This window comes from Homalodisca vitripennis, chromosome 4 (assembly GCF_021130785.1).
Source record: "Homalodisca vitripennis isolate AUS2020 chromosome 4, UT_GWSS_2.1, whole genome shotgun sequence".
NCBI classification, from domain to species: Eukaryota; Metazoa; Arthropoda; class Insecta; order Hemiptera; family Cicadellidae; genus Homalodisca; species Homalodisca vitripennis.
This window is the reverse complement of record NC_060210.1, coordinates 172,028,299-172,055,818: the sequence shown is the minus strand read 5'-3', so window position 1 is coordinate 172,055,818 and position 27,520 is coordinate 172,028,299. Positions and strand designations below refer to the sequence as shown.

Here is a 27,520-nt window from a genome sequence, read left to right as displayed (position 1 = left end):
AAACATAAAACCAATATTTAATACTTTTATTATTTTGTGAGGCCTTTCGATATCAAGGATATCTTCTTCAGACACATCACAAAAGTAAATACAAAAAGTAAATTTTATTTTAATAATAGTTAAACATATGTGATTTAATATTAATTCGTCCTGTGTGGCGTGTAAATACAATTAAATTATTTCTGGTATTATACTATATAAATTTTGAATGTTATTTTTGTAATCTTCGTTTTAGTAATATTGAATTTTGTATTGGTCCATCTTCTTGATTTAATAAATTTTCTGTGTTTGTTTGATTAATGTAATATGACTCCCATGCATTTAAATCAAGAAGATGGACCAATACAAAATTCAATAATACTAAAACGAAGATTACAAAAATAACATTCAAAATTTATATTGTATAATACCAGTAATAATTTAATTGTATTTTCACACTACATCACACAGGACAAATTAATATTAAATCACATATGTTTAACTATTATTAAAATAAAATTTACTTTTTGTATTTACTTTTGTGATGTGTCTGAAGAAGATATCCTTGATATCGAAAGGCCTCACAAAATAATAAAAGTATTAAATATTGGTTTTATGTTTTAATTTAAGTAAAAAAAATAAAGTTTTGTTTGAAAAATGTACTTGTTGATTTTTTTATATCAAAACGGTACTTACTTTAAAAACATGCCTCGTACTTTGAAAATCCTAACTTAACCATCAAAATGTTCTTTGAAATTTTCCAAAAATAATACCCTAAAAGTACAGAAAAAGCCCTACATCTTTCTTACATGAAATGTTTACGAAAGCATTTCCATTACGGATTTACTAAACCAAAAACTGACATTTGCGACTTTTGCATAAAATGCAAAGAAAAACTTAAACAAAACCCAAATGATCTATGCAAAGTGCATCTTTAAGTACACAAAAGAAAATTTCAATGGCATAAACAGCTAAAAGATTAGTATATCTCAAAGGCAAAGTTAAGCTAGCATGAAAACCCTGATCGTCTTGTTTTGGAATTTGACTATGGACAGAACTATTTGATTTCTCGCCTTAATGCAAATTTTCAGTTTTATACAAATTTCAAATGAATATAGTACTCTGGCTGTATGTTTTTAACACCCATGTTTACAATGATGTCTCATCTTACTTTTACCGTCATATGGAAACTCATTCCAGTAAGAATGGAAATTCTGTAGTTTCTTTCTTGTATGATTGCTTGAAGAAAAACTAAAACAATCGCATTACTTAGTGATGCCACTGGTGGACAAAAACGAAACACAACAATGACTAAGTTCTGCGACTGGTTCGCCAAGATTCGTACATTTTTAATCCTAGCTATGTACCCAGTTCATGGTCACTCTTGAGTTCTACTCTTGAAAATGAAATCAAAAGAGTAGAAAGAATTGGCTAAGCTAAACCTTGGTTGGATGGGATATTAAAGCTTAAACACAGATCTTCAGCCAATCACCTTTGCAGGTGTCAGTGGAGCAAAGGAAAAGGACATCAGATCTCTGCATAAGTTTCCTACTACGGAAGATGCGGAGTGGATAGAATTCATTTTGGAAGAAGGTAGGCCTATACCCTAAATGTTAGTTAATGTAAACAGAGTCAGTAAAAATGTGTTTTACATTATTTTGAGTATTTATTACTTTCCTTTTGATAATATTTTCAAAAACAAAGAAACAACACATTTTCTTTATCACAAAAACATTAAATGAAAGACAAAATATTTTAAATTAAAAATAGTAAATAATAAAAGCTGAACTGTGACACAATTACATATAACTTTTAGGTATTTTTAAAAAGGAATGTTGAGTATTCAATAATATTGCAAAAACTTTAAGCCTTATGTTCGCAAAACTGAATTCTGACCCATGTGCGCTTTTTCTGGAATAGGCCTCAACTATTGTAATTTTTTGATCTTAATAGATTTGTGCAACTTTTGTCATTGTTCTCTATATAAGTAAGAATAAGTATAGGTTACCAAGTTTCAAAAAGTAAGTATCTGTAATACTGAGTATGATTTTTCTTATATATTAGTGCTAAATATTGAAAATCTGCACTTGCAAAATATTTGTCCCTCATATTTGGCAAATAGCTTTTACCAGCTGTAAAAAATCAAAATAACATAGATAATCTATGTTTACTTGACTTATTATGTATAAAATGAGAATAAATACAATGCTTATGTCAACACTTAGTAACAAAATAATAAACATTGAAAAACCCTGATCTAGTCGGCCCTCTACACATTTCGGAAATACCCATGGGCTGATCACATCGTCTCTTGGCACTCAAAGGGTTAATATGGTACTTTTTACCTTCTTTCTGTCTAATAAACCGTTCCTGATCGTAACGGTTGTAAACTGCAGGCTGAGGGATAACAGGCTTGATGGGAGTGGCTCTAGGTGTCATAATCGGTGTTGCAGCAGGAGGCCTGTGTCTGCCCTCCTCTCGTGCCTTTATTGACTGCAGAATGGCAAAAACATTTTTTGCAAACATCTGAAAAAATTATAAGCACTTTGAAATAAAATGTTAAACATATAGATGTGGATTTAGTAAAGTATTAGTCTGTTATTCTTAACTATTAATAGAATGTCTACTACCACTTCATGGACTGTTTTTGTTCTGAATAAGATATTTTCTTGTGTGTATATACATACATACATACATATATATATATATATATAAAATAAAAATTAATTATAAAATGTGTTGCTAAGCGCTAATCTCTATATTTTGGTGAACACCACAATTGCTTCTACAACAGAAGTAGTTAGTTCTTTTTCTGATGTCAGTTTTCAAACAAACTAAGCAAGTGCGGTTATTTTTTTCTAGAAGTGTTGAAAGTTCATCATTAGATCCCAAAACATATCCACCTGTTCCTAGCACAATTCTACTGGCTCCTCTTCCTTTGGGAACATTTGTTCAAAAGGTCAAATATAACTTTTTGGCCCAGTGGGTTATTTCCATCAGATAAGAAAGATTTTCCACTATACACGTCTTTGTGCATAATATAGCTTGTCTCACTATCACACAGTTAAAATTATTTTATTTCGCACCGGCAGTGTCTCTTGTTTGGTAGGTACTGTATGAATGAGCACCTAATTTTTCATATCAATAAGGCTTTCATCAATAAAATATTTTGCTGTAGGTAAAAGTGTCACTTGAAAGACGTGTACATTTAATCCAAAAAGGGCCTGACTTTATGCCAAGGTTTATGACCGGGCTAGCCTTTTCCTGGATTGGGTCCTGAATTTAAGTGGTGTAACATTGAACTAATCAAATGGAAACGCTTCATAGATATTGTTTCAATAAAACAGGGTTCCTCTGGGGCAGCTAGTGTCCCAATAAAACACTATATTTTTTCATTATCGGTCCCATATTGATAACAAACACAATTTGTTAAGTTTTGAAAATATAATAATTGTCTGTGCCTTGAGCCTACTCCTCCTTTACATCCCCTTGTTTGTGGCAGCTTTAATTTATTTATCTGCTAGATTCTCTCATAGTCATAAGCCAAATAGTTAGAGTAAAAATAAAAAGAGGTTCTCAATAGCTTTAGAATTTCTAGGTGGGCAATGTTTTATTCTAGTGCTGGTATCTTTTATCAGAAACTCCAGTGTCTTTTCCTGCTAAGGAGGATGTATACAACCATAATGGTCCTGAAGGAATAGTTGTATTCAAAATGGTGTTTAAAAAGGATGATTATACCCAGTAAGCAGGTTCACGAGTAAAGGGAATCAGGCAAATTAGGTGCAGCCTATTTGAAGGTCCCGCTACATTTATGTTTAGGTTTTGATCAATCATTGCTTCATCATGATGTTCATCCCTCCACTCATCTAATTCATCAGCATTTGGTTCATAATTGTTATCATTTCCTGAAAAAAATCAGCAAGTGATTCCTCATCACTTTCCAACCAGCAAAGTCACCAACATCATTAGTAAGTTCGTCTTCACTAGGCACTGGTTCTTGTTCCACTAACAGTTCTATCAAATCACTTCCTTTGTCCCTAAAATTTAATGTGTCTGCATTAGCCATATTACTAATAATCAAAAGAAAACATAAACTCAAAATAAATCAATTAGGCAGATATCAAAACACAATGTCAGCAAATGTAACTACTACAAAAGATTCAAGATTCAAACATTCTTTATTCATATTATGTACAAAGGTACAATAAATAGCGTCAAATTACAAATGGTCAAGACTTAATACTAGATAGGACTTTAATATAGATTTTATTATATTAAAATATATTATGTTATACCAAACATAGAATGGCCCCTCCTACATTCCTTACAACAGTTAGGTCAGAATTGCTTAGTTCTAGCTGAGAAAATATTCATCTAGCGAATAAAGAGATAAATTTATTAAATAATCTTTCGCTTTAGATTTGAATTTAGATAAATTATTTTCCAGTAAAATATGCCTTGGTAGCATATACAAAAACTTTGTTCCCATATATTTAGTTTTTTTTCTTAAAAAAATCGAAATGATGTGTTTCAACCTGTCTATTTAATCGAGTGTTGTGAATATGATTATTTACAGATAAAATTCGGGTCAAAGTTCTGTTTTATACGTAAGTCAATGAGTTTCTAAAATAATAGAGCCCATATACAGTTAATATTTTTAGATTAGCAAAAAGATGTTTAACTGAGTCTTCTCTTTTTAATTTGCACATAATTCTTAATGATTTCTTTTGTTGTATTAAAATTCTATCTAAATTTTCCCTTTTTTGTTGCTCCATATATGCTTATCCCATAAGCAAGATGTGAGTGAACTAAAGAAAAAATATATTATTTTTAATGTTTCCAAGCTACAGTACTTTGCCAATTGTCTCAGAGCAAATAAGCCTGTTGACATTTTGCCTACCACATGATCAGTGTGCTTATCCCAACTTAGGTTTTCGTTCAATTAAAAGGCCTAAAAATTTTGTTACTTCAACTTGTTCTATTATTTCGTTATTTATAGCTACTTGTGGGTTTATTTTATTCCTTGTTTGTTTTGTACAAAATTATATAAAATTAGATTTACTTGAGTTTAGTAGGAGATTTTTTATGATCCAAAAATTCTTTGACAATTGACAAAGTAATAAATGATGAAACTTCAACATTTTCTTTAGTGTCTCCTGATATTGTTATATTCGAATCGTCAGCAAACAAACAAATAGTACTACCAACAGGGATCGCTCCAGGTAAACCCTTCAAGTAGCAAAGAAAGAAGAGAGGTCCCAGGACAGACCCCTGCGGCACACCATGTTTAATTATTCGTCTCTGGGAATTGAACTTGCGGATGTAATTGTATTTTTCTCAAATTCTGATATTAAATGTTCAATCCCAACATACTGCTGTCTATTTTTGAGATAAGATTCAAACCATTCCAATTGTTTTCCACAGTAATCCCTAGTTTTTCTAATGACTTTAAAAGTTTTTTATGAGACACACTGTCAAAGGCTCTAGTCATATCTAAAAATACACCTAAAACTTTTTCCCCTTTATCAACTGATTCGATTATTGTTTGGATGAACTCACAATTCCTGCAGTAATTGTTGATCGACCTGACTGAAAAACCGTGTTGTTCTTTATCTAGGAGTTGGTGTTCTACTAAATAATCTACTAACTGAAAGTGAACAACTCTTTCAAGTATTTTTGAAAAGATGGGTAGCAATGACACAGGACGATAGTATGACACATCATTAGGATTTCCTTTTTTAAAAATGGGAACTACTCTAGCAATTTTTAATGATTCAGGGAATATTCCAGAGATAATAGAAGAGTTTATCACATGCAATAAGGGTTTCAATATAACAGGAGGACTTTTTTACAATACCAATGGAAATATCATCATTGCCAGCAGAAAATTTATTTTCAAAGGAGTTAACTATTTTTTTTAAGATTTTCTTCTGTTATGGTTTTTAAAACTTAAACCTAGATTGGGTTGAAAAATTGTCTTCTAACAGTAAGTTACTATTACCCTGAGGAATCTTTGGTTTTATAACAGATTTTTCAAACTACTGATACAAAGAAATCATTGAATAAATTTGCTATCTGAATAGGGTTCTTTACTAAAATTCCATCTTGTTCAATGTTAATATTATGCTTTGCAGTTGATTCTTTATTTATCTCAGTTTTAATCAGATTCCAAGTCATTTTAGATTTGTTTTTAGAATTACTTAATTTATTATAAAAAAAAATGTTTCTTATTCCTAGTCGCCTCAGTCGCCTCGGTCAGCTGGTGACTGTCAAAACAGTTGTTCGCACAAGACTTTTTTTACTTACTATACAAAAAGGAATAAAGTTTGATTTATTGAGTAATAATATACATCAATCTATAGGTTGATTATTATTTCATTGATTGATACTCAGCTTTGTACCAAAACATCAAAAATACGCATATAACAAACCAATTTCCCAAACACCTGTTTCCTGACATATATACAGCTGTTGCCAATTAGAGGGTTAAACCTAAAAATTAATAACTCACTTTTCCGGTACTTTGTAATATTGTAGTTCTAGTCCTCCATTGTCTTTCTCTGGAGATTATGTCTTTTGTAATATCAACATCAAAGTCCAACATAACTCTGAGATCTGAACCAATCCCAATATCATCATGTCCTTTGATCGTAGTCCTCTTCTTGGCCAAGCGCTTTGCCTTAATGGCAGCAATCTTTTCTACTGACATGGCTTCGGACAGAGATCTGAAAGGAGGATAATCATTACATCATTAATTAGTGCTAAGTGGAAAACTTTATTGTTTTCTGTTTCTACCGTTTGACAAAGATAATAATAAACCCAATATGAAAAATTATTTTATTGATAGTATTGTAGAATGTATCCTGGCCAGTTAAGGGGCTTGCGGAGAAATGTTGCCAGCCCAATGTATGCGACACTAACCCTTACACAATAAAATACAAGATAGAACACCACACCATGTGTCATGTAATAGGCTTTGTTGAAGTTGGAGACACATGACATCCAAAGAGCATGGGTTTAGAGATGCATCAGTCTTCTTGCTGATTGACAACAGAAGAACTTTTACTTCCTTTAGGTGGAAATTAGGTGAACACAGCTTTTTCTGACAATGAAATGAACCATATCTACCAGAATCCTATCAAAAAAATGTTCATGGTCTGAAAACTTAGCAAAGACTGACAATATAATACGTGGGCTGACATAACATTATATTATTGCCAAATTAATTACAACAAAAAGGGTAAAGAAACTTCGGTACAAGCAAATTATATTTAGACTTTAGTTATGAACTTTATCTTAATTTAAAGTTGTTTATATCTCTTATTTTAGCTATCAAGTTCTTATAATTATTTTTATAATTATTATTTAATAATAATATTATTAAAAAATTATAATTATAATTATAAAATCTTATAATTATAATTATTTTTATGGGTAGCTATAATTCTTCGAAGTATAAGTACTAATTTAATTAACAGATTTTTAAAACTTCAATTTAATTTGTTTTAAACATTTTACATTTATAAGTTGATGGATGATAATAACTATTAAACTGTTACGTTAAAAATTAAGAGTTTTGTAATGTTGAAAAATATTATTTGATACAAAAAAATCTCTTTGGAATAAATACAGTATGCAATAAAAAAGCAACATCTTATTTATAAAATTTATGTCTAGCACACTTAAACATAGTAGTAAATGTTACTAAAACAATACTTTTCCAATACAGTTTATTTTTTGGACGAGGCCTTTCGAAACCAAAGGATTCATCTTCAGGCGACTTCATAAATAAAATATACTATACAATTAAAAAGAATATATAAAAATAATAAATAAAAAATATATATCTATACTGGAAAAGTATTTTTTTAATAACATTTACTACTATTTAAAAATTTGTTCTAATTGCTCCAAGAGTCTTCAACACTTAAACATGTTTACAAAAGTTTAATGAATAAATTAACTTACTTAATATTGTCAACTGTTACCGATGCTTCTTTGGGTGCATCCAACCTTGCAGCAAGTTGTTGTTTTACCCTCTGCACTTGCATATCTTCTAGCCTGGGTTTCTTTGCCACACTCTCTATGGATTCGTCTGGTGCACGTTTTACTTGTGTTGGAATTTCTAAAGGTGCGCTTTTATCAATATTTGCAGAAGTAGCAGTTTCTCCATTTAAATAAGCCAAAAGGTCTTTGCGGTCAGGTCTACGCATAACTGGTATATTTTCAGCCTACAACAAAATCATGAGTTATAAATACTTATTTTAAATAAAAAAATCACACAAAATAGAGAAAACATAATAGTATAAAATCTAATAGGATAAAAAATCTGAGTTTGATTAAACAAATTGCAATTTCATATTTCTTACAATATTCTGTGAATAATTTATTTTGTTTACAAATATATTTAATTTGATTAAAATATATTATATTATTAATAATTAACTGATAAACGTTTTCATTAATTTAAATTAAGCTACAGCAGTTAAAGATCTCAAGAATCTTACTCGGGCATTATATCAAAGTAGGAGAGAGGTGATGTGTGTAATACAAGATGTCATTATAAAATGTGGTGGGGGAGATATGGATCGATAAATAGGTGAAGCAGCTGATGCTTCAGAGCATTTAGCAAGAAACTAAATTTTGCACAAGCCGAAATGCATTTCTAGCAAACCTGTTACGATGGAACCTTCTTATAGTTACAGAAGTCAATTCTATTATTACTACTTAACATTTTTCTGTGTATTTTAAAGAGTTTTAATCTAATTTTATACGTTAATTGTCTTAAAACTAAGGATTCATTTTTTGTATAGAATGTAGTTTGTAAAAAAACATTAAGTTAAATTACTAAGATACTTACAGCAGCTTGTCGGACATATACAGGATGTGACAGTGTAACATTCTTGAGTAGAAATAGCAAACACTCCAATGTATAATACTCCTTTGCTGCCCCATCTTTACCAGACCTGCAAAAACATTTTCACTGTAGAGACAATAAATAACGCAATGTGTACTTCAAACTGTTAAATTTTTTAGCCATGGTTTAATATTAAGTTATATTTAATCTTTATTGGCAGATTGACTAATTCTTATGAAAGGTAGTCAATCAATTTAACTTAAAAAAGGTCACAACTTTCTAGATGCGAGAGGTTGTGCGAAATCAATTTGCGCACACTTACTGTTTATTATTTTTTTATTTTCCATTCAATATGAATATTTGTGAAAAAAATTCTATGACTAGTTCAATGAACTGTCTCTCAGAGTACTTTAAATAATCTGCATATGAGGTCGCATGTAAGCAAATTGCTGCATGAACTTTTGCATATAAGTAGCCCTACAAATTTTGTTTGTTTTAAAAAATCTAATAAAATTAAAACATGCAAAATGGAACTTGAATTTATTATAAGAGAGTGACAGTATTCATAAATTTAAGTGTTTGTTTCAGCAATTGGTCTTGAATAGGGTGCTAGGAACTTTAAAATCTTACTTATTTTGAAAACAAAGTGGGCAAAAGACTAGTATATGTAATGACGTGTGAAGAAATGAACATCAGTTCCCAAGCTGCAAATTTTGTTAATAATAATAATACAAGGGTTATCCAGAAAGCAGATAACATTTTAATATAGACAAAAAAGTTATTTGAAAGTGACACTAAAATACTATTTTTCAACAGTCACCATACAAGTTTAGGCACTTATCGTAGTAGTAAACTAGTTTTGAAAATCTAACGTTAAAAAATTCTGCCACCTGAGACTTCGACCAGATAGTCACACCATCCCACAGTTCCATGTCATCAATAGCGCTGCATTGCAAGTCAGGTCTTCATTGCTGGAAACAGGTGGTAATCACTGGGTGCAAGGTCCGGACAGTGAGGCGGATGTGGAAACACCTCCCACTTAAAAAGTACCCAGGACTTCTCGAGTCTGATTTGCCATGTGTGGTCGAGCGTTGTCATGTAAAAACAACATTTTCAAACTTAACTTTCCTCTTCGCTTGTTTTGTATTGCTCTTCTTAACTTTTACGATGTTTCACAAAATCTCACAGAATTTATGGTTGTGGAAAGTTCAAAGAAATCAACAAGAATATCTCCTCTCCTGTCCCAAAAAACAGTTGGTATTATCTTCCATGCCGACAATGTTTACATGCATTTCCTTGGTTTTTCTTGGGGGGAATGTGTATGACTTCATTCCATAGACTGTAATTTGGTTTTGCAATTTGCGTGTTTTACCCAAGTCCCGTCTCCTGTAATGATTTGATTGAACAGCAAGACACCATCTTCTTCGTAAGTCTTGCACAAAATTTATAATAACCTAACTTCTGTGAAACAATTTCGTGTAACAAACTCCACGAAATTTGAGGGAAACTAAGTGAGAGTTCTATTATTATGAATCAGCAGTCTTCTTTAATCTTTTCATCGACTTTAAGAGACAATTTCATTGATAACAATGCTTGGCCGTCCACTTCATTCTCATCGTACACATTAGTTCGGCCATTTTTAAATCCAATACGTCACTGGCGCACTCCACCTTCAGAAATCACATAATTCTCATAAACTTCACAGAGTTGGCGATAAATCTCAATTGGTTTATTGTGCTTAGCCAACAAAAACCGTACTACCAACCGCACTTCACAACGCGCAGAATTTTCAATTGCATCGCACATTTTAAACTGCTCTTGTAAAACAACAAGGAGAAACAGTAACCTCTCACTAGCACGGATGGATAGGTAATGAACTGAGAAACGCCTTGACATCAAAATGGCTGCGATAGTCCCGCCCCTAGTGGCTACAGAGTGAAACTTAATCTACTTTATGGAGAGCACTTGTAAAACAGAATTTCGAAAAATGTGGCAAAGTGAGACGGGTGCAATCTCTAGCGTGTTGATACAATTTCCACATACGTATCTAAGCAATCAACAAAAATACAATTTAATAAAAAATATTCTTCAAAACATGCTTTTAAAACTGTTTTAAAAGATTAACCCTCGAAGTGGCATGGACTTTATATCAGGTATGTAAGGTTGTCATGTAAGTAGGTGCACCTGATATCACACCCAAATATACATGATTGCTTATGTGACTTGTGAAAGAGTAAATATTTTTAGATCACCATTTAGATCATTTCTAGATTGTGTGTGTGTGTGTGTGTGTGTGTGTGTGTGTGTGTGTGTGTGTGTGTGTGTGTGTGTGTGTGTTTGAGTGTGTCTGTGTGTATGTGGTTGATCATATTCCTGTCTGGATTAACATGTATTAGGGTTTACACTGTTTTATTTCTTTTTGTTGGTATAATAATATTTAATTATCAACGCTGATAGGAGAATGGGTTAAGTTAGGTGTATGGTCGCTTCACAGCCTTATCATCATGCATGAGTTACCATAGGGGTTAGCATAGTCCTGTAAGATATAACACATCACTCACTTTCCATGGAGTGTGTTTGGAACCAGATAACTCTTGCTTAGTAAGTAAAGGGATGCACACATTCACATTTCCATTACCTCCAGTCTCCTGCCAATTATCTTAAGAAACAAATGATTGAGGTTTGGCCTAGGTGGAGGCCGATAATCTAGACTGACAAGCATGTCTTTTTCTGACAAGGACAAATCATCAGTTGTTATATTAGGTGTTGTGTGTCTAGAGAGTAAATGATCTAAATTATTACTAGTAGAAGGCAATTCTGGGTCATAATCAGGGTCATAATTAGTATCATTAAGCACACCATTACTACTAGATGAATCCACTCTACATTAAAAAAAAAAAACTGTCACATACGTCCTCCTCTACTTACACTGTACGAACAGTGTTCCACTTATTGGTGATCTATTTTGCTTCATTATACTTTATTTATTCAAAAGAATTCAATGAACACTATTTGGTAAATAAAACAGTAACCGCTCAATAACCCCACAACACAGACAGGCAACAGATGACAGTAAAATGCCGAAGAGTGCCCCAAGCCTCTTGTATTTTCTTTTTGCCTATTGCTCGAGAACAACACTCGCAGAAATGGGTTGTCAACTAGATTTTTTTTTTAAGGATAAAAGCTCCATATTGTTTGTCCTTGCTATTGGTTGGAAATTTTTTGACAATTGCTTTTTACAAAAATCAGCTTTATTGTTTACAAAATTTTCAAACGTTATATATGCACATAGTACTATTAAATTACGCTAGATTGTACATTTACTGCCCTTGATGCTCTCCACACATTGCATATACTGCCCTAAATACTCTCCACACATTGCTCGAGAACAACACTCGCAGAAATAGGTTGTCATCTAGAGATTTTGTTAAGGATAAAAGCTGCATATTTTTTATCCTTGCTATTGGTTGGAAATTGGATGAGCTGCTGGTTCTTCTACTTGTTTCTTACTACACTTGGTGCAGTGAGTCAACTCCTACTTTGGTACAGTTGTAACGCTCAATTATTTCTGGCTTGTTGCTTCTCTGGCTGATGCTGGATTCTTAATTCATCGTGGATAAAAGTAGAACCAAAAACAAATAATACACAAGTAGAAACATGTAATTAAAAAAAAAAAAACTGTATCGTTTCATAACTTTTGACGACGTAATTGAAACATGCAAAGTATTTTGTCACTAAAACGTTGAATGAAACAAGTAAGGATTGGTCAATAGTACTACGCTATATAAATGTAAAACTTACGTACATGGTGAGGATACGTCGGAGCATACTGAACCGTAGAACGTTGTACTGCACCATAGAACGTACTAAACAATAGTGGTAGCGCCTATTCCCTCCACTCACGCATCCAGATCAGGGTCAACTAAGTTGGCACTGACAGACTTGTATATAAAAAGAACCGTTACCACGGTTCAAAAAAAATGCTGTTTTGTATCTCCATTAATACAATACTTTTTTTTCCTTCCTGAGGGAAAAAGACAGTTTGTCTCCGCGCTTAGTCCTAAAAGGACCTTTGCACCTCCCTTACTTTAATTTTGTGTCCTCAAAGTCCGAGGCTTTTGCAAAAACTAATTTGAACCAAAAAAGATTTGAGGGCTCCTGTTCTCTGATATCTTTGGGGCTGAGAAGATATGCCCCCAGGTATCTTTTCAGAGTTTCTAACATGGCAGGACAATCTAACCAAATGTGCTCTGCTGATTCCTCCTCTTCTCCACAGAGTCTACGTTCGTTAGTCTGGCTAAGGCCTACCTTCATAAGATGTTTCCTTAGGGAGCCATGTCCTGTCAACATTCTTAATATTAGTCTTATATCCTCCTTATTCTGATCAAAGAGAGCTGTCCACCCTTTAACGTAAGGAGAGAAACATTTTGGATAATCTTAATCCTGAGGCTCTACTCCAATTAATATTCCTTATCCTCTTTTCCCAATCTTTGACCAGAGCTTTAATGTTGGAGAAGGCTATTCCGCAACCTGGCTCAGGCCCCACCATTGTGATTTCCGCTCCCTTTTTGGCGTGGATGTCTGCTTTTTCATTTCCATGAATGCCTTCATGACCCGGTACCCAACCGAGTGTTACTCTGTTATTCATTGCCAGCTCTGCTAGAGCATTCTTACATTCTCAGACCGCTTTCGAATCAAACGAACAGGTATCAAGTGCCTTCAGTGCAGCCTGACTATCAGAAAGTATTAGGTATTTTAATCCTTTTGTCCTCATTTGTATGAGTCTTCTTACTTACTTATTTACTTGATACTTGTAGTTCCGCAGGAGTTGGCCCAGTAGTGGGCTTCTGTAGGTCAAACTGCCCCAGGGAAGAGTTAGGATTGGTTTAATTTGGTTGGGAGCTTGAACAATGCGTAAAAAAATTCTCCAAATTGTAAAAGCAGTTTAGAACCAAAAAGTTCTTGAGCTCAGTCTTGAATTTTTTTACACAGTTTGAATTTTTTAAACGAACAGGCAGAGCTTTGAAAAATTTTTCTGTCAGCAAAATTTGGTTTTACCTCAAAAAGAGTAAGCCTATGATATACAGCAAAAGTGTTTCTGTGCCTAGTATTGTATGAGTGTACATCATTACAATATTCAAGATTTTGTGATTTGATGTACACTGCACACTCATAAATGTACACACATGGAACAGTTAAAATGCTTAAAGCAATAAATAAATTTCTGCAGTGAGTTTGGGGCTGTACACCCAACATTGATTGCCTTTTTTTGCAAAGTGAAAATTTGTTTGATTTTTTTTTGTTTTCCCTCCCCAGAGGATGGTTGACCTAACAGTGAACAGGAAGGAGACCTTAGAACTACTTCTGGAGACACACTTCCCGGGGGGTCACCTAACTCAAAATGAGGATACATATTCTCTAATCAGGAGGGGATCTTGTCGGGAGGTTGCTAAAGCCAGACAGCAGTCTAACAGACTATTTACACATGAAAGAATTAAGACTACTATGTTATGCGGACGACCTAGTGCTTATGATCAAAGGAAAAAACAAAAGCACGCTGGAACGCCTAATTCAAAAAGAATTAAACCTCATAAGCAACTAGTGTCATGGGGAAGGTCTACGGATCAACCCATCTTGATTACCTTTACCAGGAAGAGAAAGTTCCAGCTTACAGAACCTGTTCAATCAGCATAAACCAAACAAAAGAAGTGAAATACCTGGGTTTAGTCCTGGATGAGAAGCTCACTTGGAACTCCCATATTGAAAACAGAATATCCAAAGTGACAATGGCCCTTGGGGTCTGTAAGAGACTTTTTGGATTTAAATGGGGACTTAAACCCAAAATGATATATTGGATTTACGAAACCATAATAAAACCAATAGTCACATATGCTGCCTTAGAGTGGTGGCCGAAAGTGGAACAAACAACAGCTGCTAAAAGACAATACCTTACCAATCAAGGATTAATATTTACTTTTGGCAATTGTGTTTCCATAACCAATAATGGTTCTAATTTACTTTGGCCACCCATGTAAACTATAATGATCTCAAGCTACTTTTATAAATTTTGTAATAGTATGTTTTCATTTACAGAAAGAATTTTATTAGAATACAATTTTTCAATTATGCACCTTTCATCCTTCACCAATATAGCCCACTTTAAACAGCGGAATTAGTTGTGTAATTGGGCGGTCTCCCAGTTAAATGCTAAAAACTGCATTATAAAATGCTTGTGACACCAAAAGGTGATTAAGGCGCATTTTAAATGCCTTGGGCGTTAGGGAATTTTTTTATTGAATTCAGCAGTCTGTTAATAAAATTAACACCTGCCTGCGAGGGCAGATGTTCAAAATCCACTGTTCTGTGTCTCGCAGTTCTTAGTAGTTCTCTATCTCGTGTCTCATGCATATGTATAGACACGGGAGAGTTAACAGCTGCGGTTCCTTAAAAGCTTGCCTGCACAACTCTCTGAATTTTAATTTTTCGATTATTCGAATAGCTTTTTTTTGGAGTTTGAATACTCTCTGAAACTGAGAGCTTGGGCACGCTTCCCACAGGACCACTCCATAGGACAAATGGGGTCATAAAACGCCGTTATCAGTACCTGACTTGGGCAGTATTTTGCCAAGGATCTCAAGACATAAATGCCTGAGGAAATTTTTGCGCAAACATGATTGATGTGCTCATTCCAAGTTAACCTTCGATCAAGGTGTATTCCTAGGAATTTTGTTAGCTGTCTTCCAGTGTGGAATCAGCTAACAAGACAGCAGGTCCACAATGGTTGACTACATTGCACAAAGCAAAATTTAAAACATTGGATTTTGAGGTGTTAGTTGTGAGATTAAGGCTTTGGAAGTATTGTACACAGTTATTGATGTCAACAAAGGCCTGTTGTACAAACACTTCACTTGATATTGCACTAAAACAGAGTGGTATCATCAGCATACTGCACTAGTCCTCCATGCAGAAGTGATGATCCTATGTCGTTGACATAAAGCAGGAAAAGCACAGGACTGAGAATGGATCCCTGGGGAACACTGTAACTCAGTTCTATTGGTTTTGACGATTGATTTGATATTTAGACAACTTGGGATCTATGACTTAGAAATGAGCTAAACCATTTAACACATTCAGTGCTAAGCGGGACCGTTCGGTCCCGCCCGAGCGGCTCGGCACCATTCACGGGTGCGCGCGGGACCTATCGGTCCCGCTGGGCATTGTTGTTTTGTTCTCGGCATTTTTAGGCAGCACTGCAAAGAGGCCCTTTCTGATAGCGTGAGCGTGTTTGGCCGGTTTCGTTCTTTGTTCTAGTGTGCATAGTTTCTTGGTTCAGCTAACTATAGTTGTTTTCATCTAGTGCTGTGTTTGCTATTATTTCGTGATTGTTGTTAGCGAAATAAACAATGGCTGGGACATCTAGAGACCCCGAGGTGGTTTGTAATACATTACCAATGATTCATGATGATATAACAAGTGCCATGACAATAAGATGCACAATAACAAAAAGTGTTTGGTATAATGTACATATTGTAAATAAGACGTGTTAAAAACTACTAAGAAGGGTGGGGATGGTTGTAAATAATAAAATGATGTACTATTAGTGCCTTTCAGTGAAAATTATCTTGTTTTTGAGTGTGAACTCATGTATAAATCAACGAAGACCTGCAGCCAGGACAACGGGACCCATCGGTCCCGCAACATATTACATAATTTTAGGAGTCTTGGGAACATAATGCCTAATTTCTTGTCTTAACTACCATCAACAGTTATAAGGTTACGTGTACACTTCCTAAATAATACAATACTTCTTGTAATAAATGTCATTTTCAGGTTCAATGGGCATTGGTCCATGCTGACGGGACCCATCGGTCCTGCAGTATATGATGTTAAAAAAAATTGTAATATAGGTCAAACATAATCTTTTATACTTTTATGTCACTTCTGCAAGTTATATCTTCTAATTAAACAAATTTAAAAAATTAGCACCGGGGTTTCGCTTATACTCAAATGCTTAGCAGTGAATGTGTTAAGGGGCACGCCTCTGATGCCATGGGACCCAAGTCTGTCGAGCAGTATGCTGTGGTCAACGCAGTCGAATGCTTTGGACAAGCCTAAGAACACACTCATTGTGTGGTTCCGACTTTCTATTCCCTCTACAATCATATCGGCAAGACTCACTACTGCGTCTGTCGTCGATTTGCCAATCCAAATTGTTCATTTGAGAGCTGACTGTATTTGTCCAAAAAGTGAATCATTCTTATGAGAAAAAGCTTTTAAAAATTTTGCTCAATACTGGCAAAATTGAGAAAGGCCGGTAGTTATTGATTGAAAATTGATCGCCTTTTTTTAAAATCAGAACATCTTTTGCAATTTTCATGAGGGAGAGGAAAACTCCTGTTTGGAATGAAGAATTTACCTATTTATTTAAGGTTCTTACCAAATGCTTGCAGCATTGTTTTATGAGCCATGTGGACATTAGATTAAGATCGTTTGACTTTTTGGCTGGGAGCTGCTGAATAATTCGGTGAAGCTTATCCTCAGTGACAGGCGTCAGCAACATTGAGGCTGCTGGCCTCTGTCTTCGCGAGGGACATATTTGCGATTAAGATGGCTGAGGACCTTGCCCAACAGCAATGGATACGAACAATTTGTTAAACTGATTAGAAACCTCAGTTCCATCCTCCACAAGTATGTTCCCATTTTTAATTTTGATTTGTTTTTTAGTTTTAGTTTTTTTTATTGTTAATGATGTCCCAAGTTGTTTTTGAAATATTTTTAGAAGAAAGAATAGATTTGGAGACATTGTATGCTTTCGCAGCTTGGATCACTTTCCTATAAATATTTTTTTATTTTTTGAAGAATGTTTTGAAATTTTTATTACAAGTACGTTTGTTCATTTCTGAGAAAAATTTCACTTTCTCTCTCGAAACCAAAATACCTTTTGTGATTCATTTGTTTTTTTCATGTTTTCTTGCAAATATTAATCGTTTTTGTAGGGCAGCATGTGTTAATTTTGAAATTTAGGACGTCGTTGAATGTTTTGAACTGTTGCACTACGGATTGAGAAGAGTGAAGGAAATTCCACTTTTCTGTTGACAGGGAAGTATTAAGGTGAGCGATGTTTTCTGGCCTTGTGTCTCTTACTGTTTGATTAATTTTGGGTTTCCATATTATTATTTAAACATATGAATATTTTTTTCTAGTTTCTATATGAGGTTAAATGTAATAAGAAAGGACCATGAGGCCTTGATTTCACCTCAAATAAAGAAATATTTCATTTCATTCATGCAACAGGTTCTACCTCTATGGTCTTCACCATAGCAGATTGATTACTGCTTTTTTATCAGATTCTACAGTTTACCATTTAATCAGAATTGTAACATTTTTAATTCGACATGAAGTTTTAAACACATTTTCCTTGTGTATAAAATGTGGGGACCATTATCTACTAGCTGAGGATACACTAATGATTTATTGTTTAAAACGGGTCTCTGAATCAAAGAATAAGAAACTAAATATTCTGTTTATTTCTATTACTTTATTTTTTTTTTTTTATTGTATTTCATGTTTTTGTTTTAATTCGGTATCCGTGAGGGTAAAGGCCGACCAAGCAAATCACGAATTTGACGTTATCAACGTATTCTGCTCATCCTCCTAAACAAAAATATATATGGTTTTAGGGGGTGCAAATGACAAATAAAATGGTTTTAGGGGGTATATTCATAAATAGTTAAGTTTTGTTAATGTGCTGTTTGTGTGTTGTGTCTGGATATCTGTTTACTTCAATGTTATCTGTGGCCAGGACTGATAGCGTATCTGTTATCTGAGTGATCCGGGGCTATAGTCAGTGCTTCACTGGATATCATGTATTGTACTTGGGATCGAGTGAAAGCGTGTCAATCATCGATCAACCAACCACTAGTTCGAAGAATCGTATGTGTTGCGAGTGTTTTGTCGGGAATGTGAGGAGCTTACATTTTGCCCAAAATGAGATTATTTCCTTTATAATAGAACAAGGTTATTTTTTTTAATGAGTGTATTTATTCGTCGTGCAGTCGCGTATTGTTTTTAAACCGGGAGACTTTGATGTTTCCCATTGGAAGGAGAAAATACAATCGCAGCAGAAGAATTCAAGGACAGTGGGTTTTTAGGGGAATCGAAAGGCAGAGCAGAGATTCCTTCCTTGTTCCTGTTGAACAACGTGACAGGGACACCCTCCTTGACAGAATTAAAGAATGGGTTCTGCCAGGTATGACAATTGTTAGCGACTGTTGGAAAGCCTACTGCCTTGGTAACGAGGGATTCCGGCACTTCTCCGTCAATCATTCCATTAATTTTGTTGAGCCCGATACCGGTACACATACAAACACCATTGAAAGGCACTGGTGAGAAGTCAAATCCCTTATGATGTCCGAGGTGACATTTTGTCGGCTACCTGACAGAATTCCTTTTCAAGGCCAAATACCCCTACCCACATACCAGGCTCCACCACTATTTTGTTGCTGCCACTCAGCTCTATCCGCCAACACACTAATGGTAAGTGTTCTCTATTAATGTCCATTTGTTATGGTTTTACATGATTTATTAAGTTTTTACGCTGTACATAATTTCATTTGCATTACATTTCAATTTATATTTCTGATCAGCCCCTCTAGAATTTGATATTTTACTGATAGGTTCTATCTCGAGGGATGTTTTTCTTTCGTTGACACCAGCACGTGTAGCACCGGAGCCGCAGCCTGTGGTGGTGGCCAAAGACAATCATCTCAACCCGATAATAACTTATTAATTTGTTGCTTGAAATTAAGAAAAACATAGTTTATTTTGGTCAAAATTTTGCTCATTTCAGTATTATTTTTCATTTACGTTTCCAAAGATGGTGCCCCATCCGACGTCGTCCTGTAGGACGATTCCAATAAGTTAAAAACGCGAAACTCATATTTTGCAGCTCCTACCGTTACTTTTACAATTAAAGGGTGATTTTTTGGTACTTTGGGATTATACCGACCACACCCGTATGAAGAACACAAAAATATAAATTTATAGAAACAAACATGATAGAACGAAAAAACAACTCTTTAATTACAAAATTACAAGCATTTCCAGGTATTGTGATCGGTATTGTTGTCGCTGTTATCTTATCTTTCTCGAGAATCCCGATTACGGCAGGCCGCGCGGCATCACATGATTATTTAACCTTTTTGCACGGTACATAATTGCCTTTCCATTACAATTTAATTTATATTTCTGATCAGCCCTTCTAGAATTTGATATTTTACTGATAGGTACTATCTCGAGGGATGTTTTTCTTTCATCGACATCAGCGCGGGGCAGCCGTGCCGAAGCCCGCGCTGATGGCCGGAGGCACTCGCATTTTGGGTGGCGGAGTGTGATCAAGAACGAAAACAAGCTTTGAGTGTTTTTTTTTTTTTTTTTCAATAAAGAGTTTAGTTTTTGTTTGGTAATGTTTGTTTTTGTTGAATTTTTGTATTTGGAGAAATGTAGGCCTACGGGTAAAACACGGAAGTACAAAGCGACGCACCAGCTGAACGGGCGGCGAGATTCTGCAATCACGTTATCTACTAGACCGCTCGACTTTGACCTCTGTCTGAGGATGGGGAGGGGTTTGCGATAAGACAATTCCTGTTTTATATTGACGAAATATTGTTCTACGCTAATCTAGTAATCAGTAGAAGCAAAATGTCAAATAACGATTCATGTCTGGGTGTGGTCTGTATAATCCCAAAGTACCGATTTTTTTATTGGTGCGGTTTTTAAAACTAAATAAAAAAATGAAAAACAACCTGCATTGACATAAAAATGCATTTATTTGAACTACAGTGTCATGACATTAACGTTTAAAAATGATTTCTGGCATATGGACTCCATTTCGTTCGCGTAGAAAGCCCAATCGAGAAGTCCAATTTTCGAATACTCTTTCCAGCAGCTGTGGTTGAATTCCGCCAATAACTCGACGAATGTTAGCTTCCAAGTCATTTAAAGTTTGTGGCTTGTCAGCGTATACTTGAGACTTAACATATCCCCACAGAAAGTAGTCTGTTGGCGTGATATCACACGACCGTGGGGGCCAGTTGACACTACCTCTAAATGAGATGATACGTTCACCAAATGTTTCTGCCAAGAGGCCAATTGTGTCGTTTGCCGTGTGGCACGTCGCGCCGTCTTGTTGGAACCAGACATTTTCTAAATCCACTTCAAGTTCGTTTAGCTGAGGAAAGAAAAAGTCCCGTAACATTGCCCGATAGCGTTGACCATTTACCATTTACTTGGATCCTCTTCAACACTATGAGCAACAGCATCAACAGCCTCTTCGGACCTTACTGTGCGGCGTCTCTGCCAATGCTTGTCAACAAGAGTGTGGGTATTACGAAAACGATTAACCAAAGCTCGAATACCTGACTCTGATGGCCGATTATGAGGTCCGTAAATCGGACGAAGAGCTCGGTAAGTTGCCCGAACTGAACTGCGGTTTTCAAAATAAATTTGCACTATTCGCAAACGCTCTTCTTTTGTAAGTCTGTTCATGGTTACTATACAATAATACGCACTAGACAATACAAATATCGAAATGACATAAGATAATAAACAAAGATCAGCTGTTTTATTCAAATTTAATTGTTATGTTTAATAGTGGTGCCAACTTAAAAACCACACCAATAAAAAAAAATCACCCTTTACCTTTAATTCTTGTTTTGGCTGGTTTGCCTCCGGGTAGGCCCATTTTCTAAGTTAGATCACTTTGAATGAACTATGGGTTGAGGGGAAACAAGTACTCATGTGATCTGATCTAGAATTTAGGTACTAAATACCTCAAGGATGTTCTTTTATTTATCCAGAAATGCAGAGTAGCACCCACCAAAGCCCGCACTAATGGCCAGAGACATTTCCAGCGAAATTTATTATTATTTAGAATTTCCTCCCTTTTATGTCTATTGTACAAATTCTCTTATGCATTTATTTTGTAATTTAAAATTTATATTTTGACAAACAATGTGAAGTAGCTAAAGTAAATATTTACCTCTTTTTAGTTTTAAAGGCCATGCAATTCTAGATTCAAAAACATCAAAGTTCAATGAGTAGGTTAGATTAGTAACTATAAATGTGGACCTTAGGGACAAAGCCAACAGTAGGTTAAAAAAAAACAAAGTAAATTAAAGTATAAAATGTATGTAAAATAAGATATGTATGTACACTTACCCCCACATAAGGTAGTTGGTCTTGACATTTTTTGGCCAAGAAAACTCCCCAAAAATGATCTGGTTATCCCTTTCAATAATTTCCTTTTTATTCACATTGTACTGACGAAGTAAACTTAGAGGATCTGCCATGATTCTGCCCAAAACCAAAACAAATTAGCACTTAAAGCTTTAATTTCACTTCACTCACGTTCACAACCACCTTCTTACTAAATACCAAACCACTGTACATACACAACGAAAGAACAGCCATAGACGACCAACTTACCAAGTGCCAGTGCCAATATTGTTTATAGAAATCGATGGTGCCAATGTTAATTGACGAGCGATTGCGAGAGATTACAATCGAAACATTTCAATTTTCAGAACCGTTCAAATGTAGTTCGAATGGTCAATCAATATTGACAATGTTAAAATGAATATACGATATTTTATTTAGTTCCTATCTACCTAGTTAGTAAAATGCCATGATTGAATTGGTGTATTTTATTTAGGTATACATTAAACGCATTAACACGATTATAAAAGAAATAAACATTTTATGAATACTTTTACACAATTTAAAGGCACAGTTGAGTGGTAGAGAGGGCTAAATAGCCCTAACTCCGCCTCTTGAATAAAGGCATATTTCATTTCATTTCATTTCATTCATTTCATTTCAGTTTAGTTCTTAAAGAATATCCATCAATGGTTAGTGCAGATAAAAAATTAAGAAATTTATAAAACGTTTAAACCTGAATTAAAATGTGTTAGTTTTAAAAACGTGCATTGTTCTTCTAAAATTATGAAACATATTTAATAAACTTTAAACTTGTATATTTTTAACTCAAATTATTATTGTTCAAAAAAAAACTATATTATCCACGTAATTCTTTATATTCTAATTTATTTTATCTGTCCTTTGTAGTAAGACAGGTCAATTTGCTTCACTGGAACGAAAGTATAATAGCTTGAATTGTGAGATTATTTATAACGCAATTATTACAAATCTATAATTATTTATATTATTGCCTGGGGAAAATTACCCTTACACACGCCAAATCTTGCATACACACGCATACATTCTCATGCATCACTCACTATAATATTAATGTATCTATTGTTATATTATTGAAGTGATTACTTCTTTTGGCGGGCTATGGATGTATGTTTTGCACGGATAAAAACAATCGCTCCCGTGAAGAAACGTCACACGTGTTTAAATTTTGCATTGAAGTGTGTACGTTAGTTCAGTCTCAATTGTGAACATTCCTTAGTTTGATATATTACGTTTAATTATTTAGGTCAAAGACTTGTTTATTTCTTTATCTTTTTTCCATTATGGACCAGAACGCTTATGAACATGATCATGATCACACTTCCTTATTTAGGAAGAACTCTAACGTATTGGACATAATCAGTAAAAATCTTTAGATGGTTACATTTCATATTAAGCCAATTACATGATTGGCAAACAGTTAAGTTAAGAAACACTGAAAGAAATATTACATCTTCACCAAACCATGGACTAAAGCGCCATTATTTAAGTAAAGTTACTGAACAAGGAAATGATGACTCTATTCAACTCAGTAATTAATTACTATTATCTAATAAAGGAAATTCGATGAACGAAGATATCGTCGCTAACAACCTAATTCAAAGCCACCCCCCCCATATTTTTATATCTAGATTCAATGGTAAGTAAAACAGAATACTCGTACAGGTGTCTTAATCAATACGGAATTAAACTTTTATTATCTTCTCTTGACGCATCACATAAGAGAGACAGCATCTAAATTTAAAAACAAATAAATTATTTGGCTATTTGGATCTAAATAAAAACTCAGTTTGAAGACAAGATACTTTTCTACAAAACTATCCTAAAACCTGTATGGACATATGGTGTGCAGTTAAGGGGCACAGAAAGCAACTCAAATATTGAGATACTTCAACTGTAACAATCAAAATTGTTTTTAAAAAATTGCAAAAGCGTTTTGGTATGTTTCCAATAAAACGTTATATCAAGAGTTGAACACCCCAACTTACAGTCAAGGAAGAAATAATCAAATTCATACTCCACCTGGATGGGGTGATCACACACCACGGTGAGAAAGAGTGGGGGCAGAGCTGAGCAGTACTTATGAATCCCGAAAATGCGACTGGTTAGAGTCAAGCAGTTCCGACAAACCCTGAACATGCAGCTGATAGCGACCTCAGTTAGGAACGGTTCTGATTTCTATTATCTATTACGAATTAATTAGTCGTTTTATATCCGAACATATCTGCACAACATAGAAATCATATAGAACGTATACTACATTAATGTTTATCAAATGAATTATATTAATATTGAACTTTCTTTATAACTCCAAAGACACTTAACAAAATGTGAGGTTGTGCACAACGAATAGTGTCATAATTTCATCATATTTTGCATATAGGCTTAAACGACGGTAAATATACTTTTTTGTTTTATTGAAAAGCTATTCAAATTAATAAGGCAAAAGCAACATATTATAATGCGGAGTCCTTAATTGGTAGTAAATAAATTAGTAATTACGCAACAAAAGCTGCAATAAAGAGTTATGACAGTAGATGTGTTAAGAACTAGAAACCAAGTTGATTAAAAAAGAAACTTGTGAGTAAATGTTCAACCAAAAACATAATTATAGAAATATGACAACATCAATGACAACTACCTGACTTAAATACCTAACACAGCACTTGATATCATTAATAAATACAAATTTTTCCTAATTATATTATAGTAATGTAATTAACAAATTCAGTTTAAGATCACATATGAGTATATGTTTGGTTTACAATTATTTTAAACACCACTTTTATGGTTGCGTAGAAATATTTATGTAGTACATAATTATGATGAAAATTATTTAGCTCTACTAATCTCTAATGCTAGGAATATACAGATTTATGATACAATTACATTTACACTAATTTATACAATTTATTGAAGTCTCCCATTGTCACCGGTTGAACCAAATATAATGTTACAAAACAATTTTATTGGTTTCCATTTTAATACAAAAGACTCGATTAAAAACTAAACTTAATGGTTGGTTTTGTATTGAATACTACCTACATTATTTAACTACTATGCTAAGAACACAAGACTTGAATATTTTTAAAAGTTTTAATGTTTGCATGCATGCAACACTGAAACAAGTGATTTTCTTTAAAACATGTTTAATGACTATAATATTTTTTTTTTTGGTTCCTCTGGTCCGAGAATAATGTTTGCCACTGTTATATTTTTTAATATTATATATTCACCTCCTTTTTGGAATTTTTAAGTTTTTTTTAGGAAAAATATATGGGATTTTGAATGTCATAACTTTGTAACTAATGAAAACAATATTACTGTTTATTATCTCATTTTTAAGAACATGATAAGTATTAAGTTTGTGTACATGCTCAAGTTTATTTCTCAAACTTGTTTCTCAGTTTTAAGTTATGGCTTTACAAAAACATTTTAATAAATATTATTTTTGTTTATTTTTTATATAAACTTTTGTTTAACATATAATAATATAAATGCATTAAAAGTTTTACAACATTATAAATAATATGTAGTAAAAGTTTCACTTCTTTAGCTTTAATAGTTAAAAAGTTATAACTTTTGTGCGAAAAATATAAAAATTTAAAATCTGCGGGAATCAGCGTTTGAAGTTTACACAAGCTATTTAGTAGCTATAGATTAAAGTAACTTATCGTACTGGTACTTGTAGTCGGTGAATGGCATTTATATATTGAAGACATATGTGGGCCTAATGCCTAATAAACCACTAACAGGAAAGAGAAAATGCTATATTTTCTATATTATCCCTAAAAAAATGTATAGTAAATGATCACGAAGACATAATTAGGTTGTAAAATCAGGGTGCATGCTCCTCTTCAAACATTTTTTCACATTGACGAAAAGTTATATTACAGTAAATGTTATGTTTTATGGTTTCTTATAAGCCATAGAATTTAAAAAAAATATAAAAGTTAATTTCAATTTTTTTGTCAAAATTCGTAATTTTTCAGTAGGGAATCCCCTTAATTGCCTGTTATTAATTACGTTGTAAAATCAAGGTTTAATGTAATCAATTTAATTGTGCTGCATCCTGCAACATCCAGCTTTGAAAATGTAATATAAATATATGTATGCTGTACCAAACTACTGAAAGGGGTTTAACTCAGAGTATAAGCTGAAAATACAGTGATACATTTTAATAAGGTTTAATAGGTTTGCCAGGTACTGAACTAAATTAAATCCAGAGAAGTACGGAGCGAGAACGCGCGGACTGCTCATTCCATTATTCCAATACACTGGCTATGTGTTATGTGTAGTTGGAAGGAGGGGCCCCTCCATCCCTAACTCTTTCTCTCCGCGGAGCATGATCCAGGTGGCCCATGAGGAGCTCGTCAACGACGTCAAGGTTTAGGAGGTCTGAGGGTCTGACGTCTGTCGTCTGTGTAGTGTTTGTTATGGTAGCGGAGGGATGTGGTTGAGTAGGTAATAAACATTTATGAATAATTAATTAAAAAAAATAAATTGTATTATGTTTGCATAGTATATTGATTACTCTGATAGAGATTTCTCTTTAACTGAGAAACCATGTTTAATATTAAGCAAAGATTATAGAGAGAGAAGAGATTGTTTATAGTCAATAAGTAAATTATATTGTATCAATGTGTAAGGCTAATCTTTTCTTAAGTACTAAACAATACTAAGCTTTCGGATCCCATAATTTTTGTTAACACATCTACCTAAAATTCTAGTGATGTACTGCATGGTATCTGCTTACAATGCAGAAGACTTTTAGCTTTGAGAATAGGCATGAAATAGAACATTTTAGTACACAGTTTGTTCAAATGTAGTCTAATATAAACTTTAAATTTTAGCTACAAATAACCTTTGTGTTTTTTAGTTCTATAGTTAATAGTTGAATGATTCCTCCACAAACTTTGTAAATAATAACATAATTTGCCAACAGTAAAATTTTGATATTTTATAGGAGACAGAAATATCTACATCTTTTGTCTAAAATACCTTCTCTTCTATTTAAGGCTGCAGTATAATAAGTGGCCATCATGACAATTGAATCATCTAAATTCATGATTATCAAATCAGCGAGACTTTAATAAGCAGCCTACACATTTGTTATTCAAACATCATTATCGAACGATTTGGTATATTACCCAACTTCGATATTATATAATAATAATCGCACATCAAGAATTATTATACGTTCGGAAAAAAAAAGTTAACAGTAAGCATTAAAAATAACAAAATCAACTTTAACCTGGACCACATTTTAGGGATAATTTACTATACGTACAGCTTGCCTGGATAGCTCTGAGCAACCGCTTTTGTGAAATGGAGGAAAGGATTCTTACCCAACAGGCGCACTTCTCTGCGGTACAAACAATTACAAAGATAGTCTGCTAGACAGTCTGCCGGTATTACAATTCTCAAACT

At 33.8% G+C, this 27,520-nt stretch overlaps 2 protein-coding genes across 6 annotated transcripts in view; one reads left to right on the top strand and one right to left on the bottom strand.

Moving 5' to 3' along the window:
• Positions 1 to 22,328, bottom strand: part of LOC124360637 (parafibromin) — a 56,665-nt gene extending 34,337 nt beyond the window's left edge. The window contains exons 1-5 of the mRNA XM_046814421.1: positions 22,055 to 22,328; positions 8,840 to 8,945; positions 7,948 to 8,210; positions 6,491 to 6,704; positions 2,325 to 2,505 (exon numbers count right to left, since the gene is read on the bottom strand). Coding sequence (XP_046670377.1) covers positions 2,325 to 2,505; positions 6,491 to 6,704; positions 7,948 to 8,210; positions 8,840 to 8,945; positions 22,055 to 22,185 — 895 coding nt within the window. The 5' untranslated portion in view covers positions 22,186 to 22,328. The remainder of the gene's footprint in view (positions 1 to 2,324; positions 2,506 to 6,490; positions 6,705 to 7,947; positions 8,211 to 8,839; positions 8,946 to 22,054) is intronic.
• A 1,384-nt stretch (positions 22,329 to 23,712) lies between these two features.
• The window catches only part of LOC124360635, a 57,550-nt gene continuing 53,742 nt past the window's right edge, over positions 23,713 to 27,520 (top strand). For 3 of the 5 annotated variants that reach the window (XM_046814417.1, XM_046814415.1, XM_046814419.1), the window contains exon 1: positions 26,411 to 26,554. The gene's annotated coding sequence lies outside the window, so the exon portion shown is untranslated. Of the gene's footprint in view, positions 23,730 to 26,409; positions 26,555 to 27,520 lie in introns of those variants that run through there. The other 2 variants (XM_046814416.1, XM_046814418.1) reach the window with 2 other exon arrangements.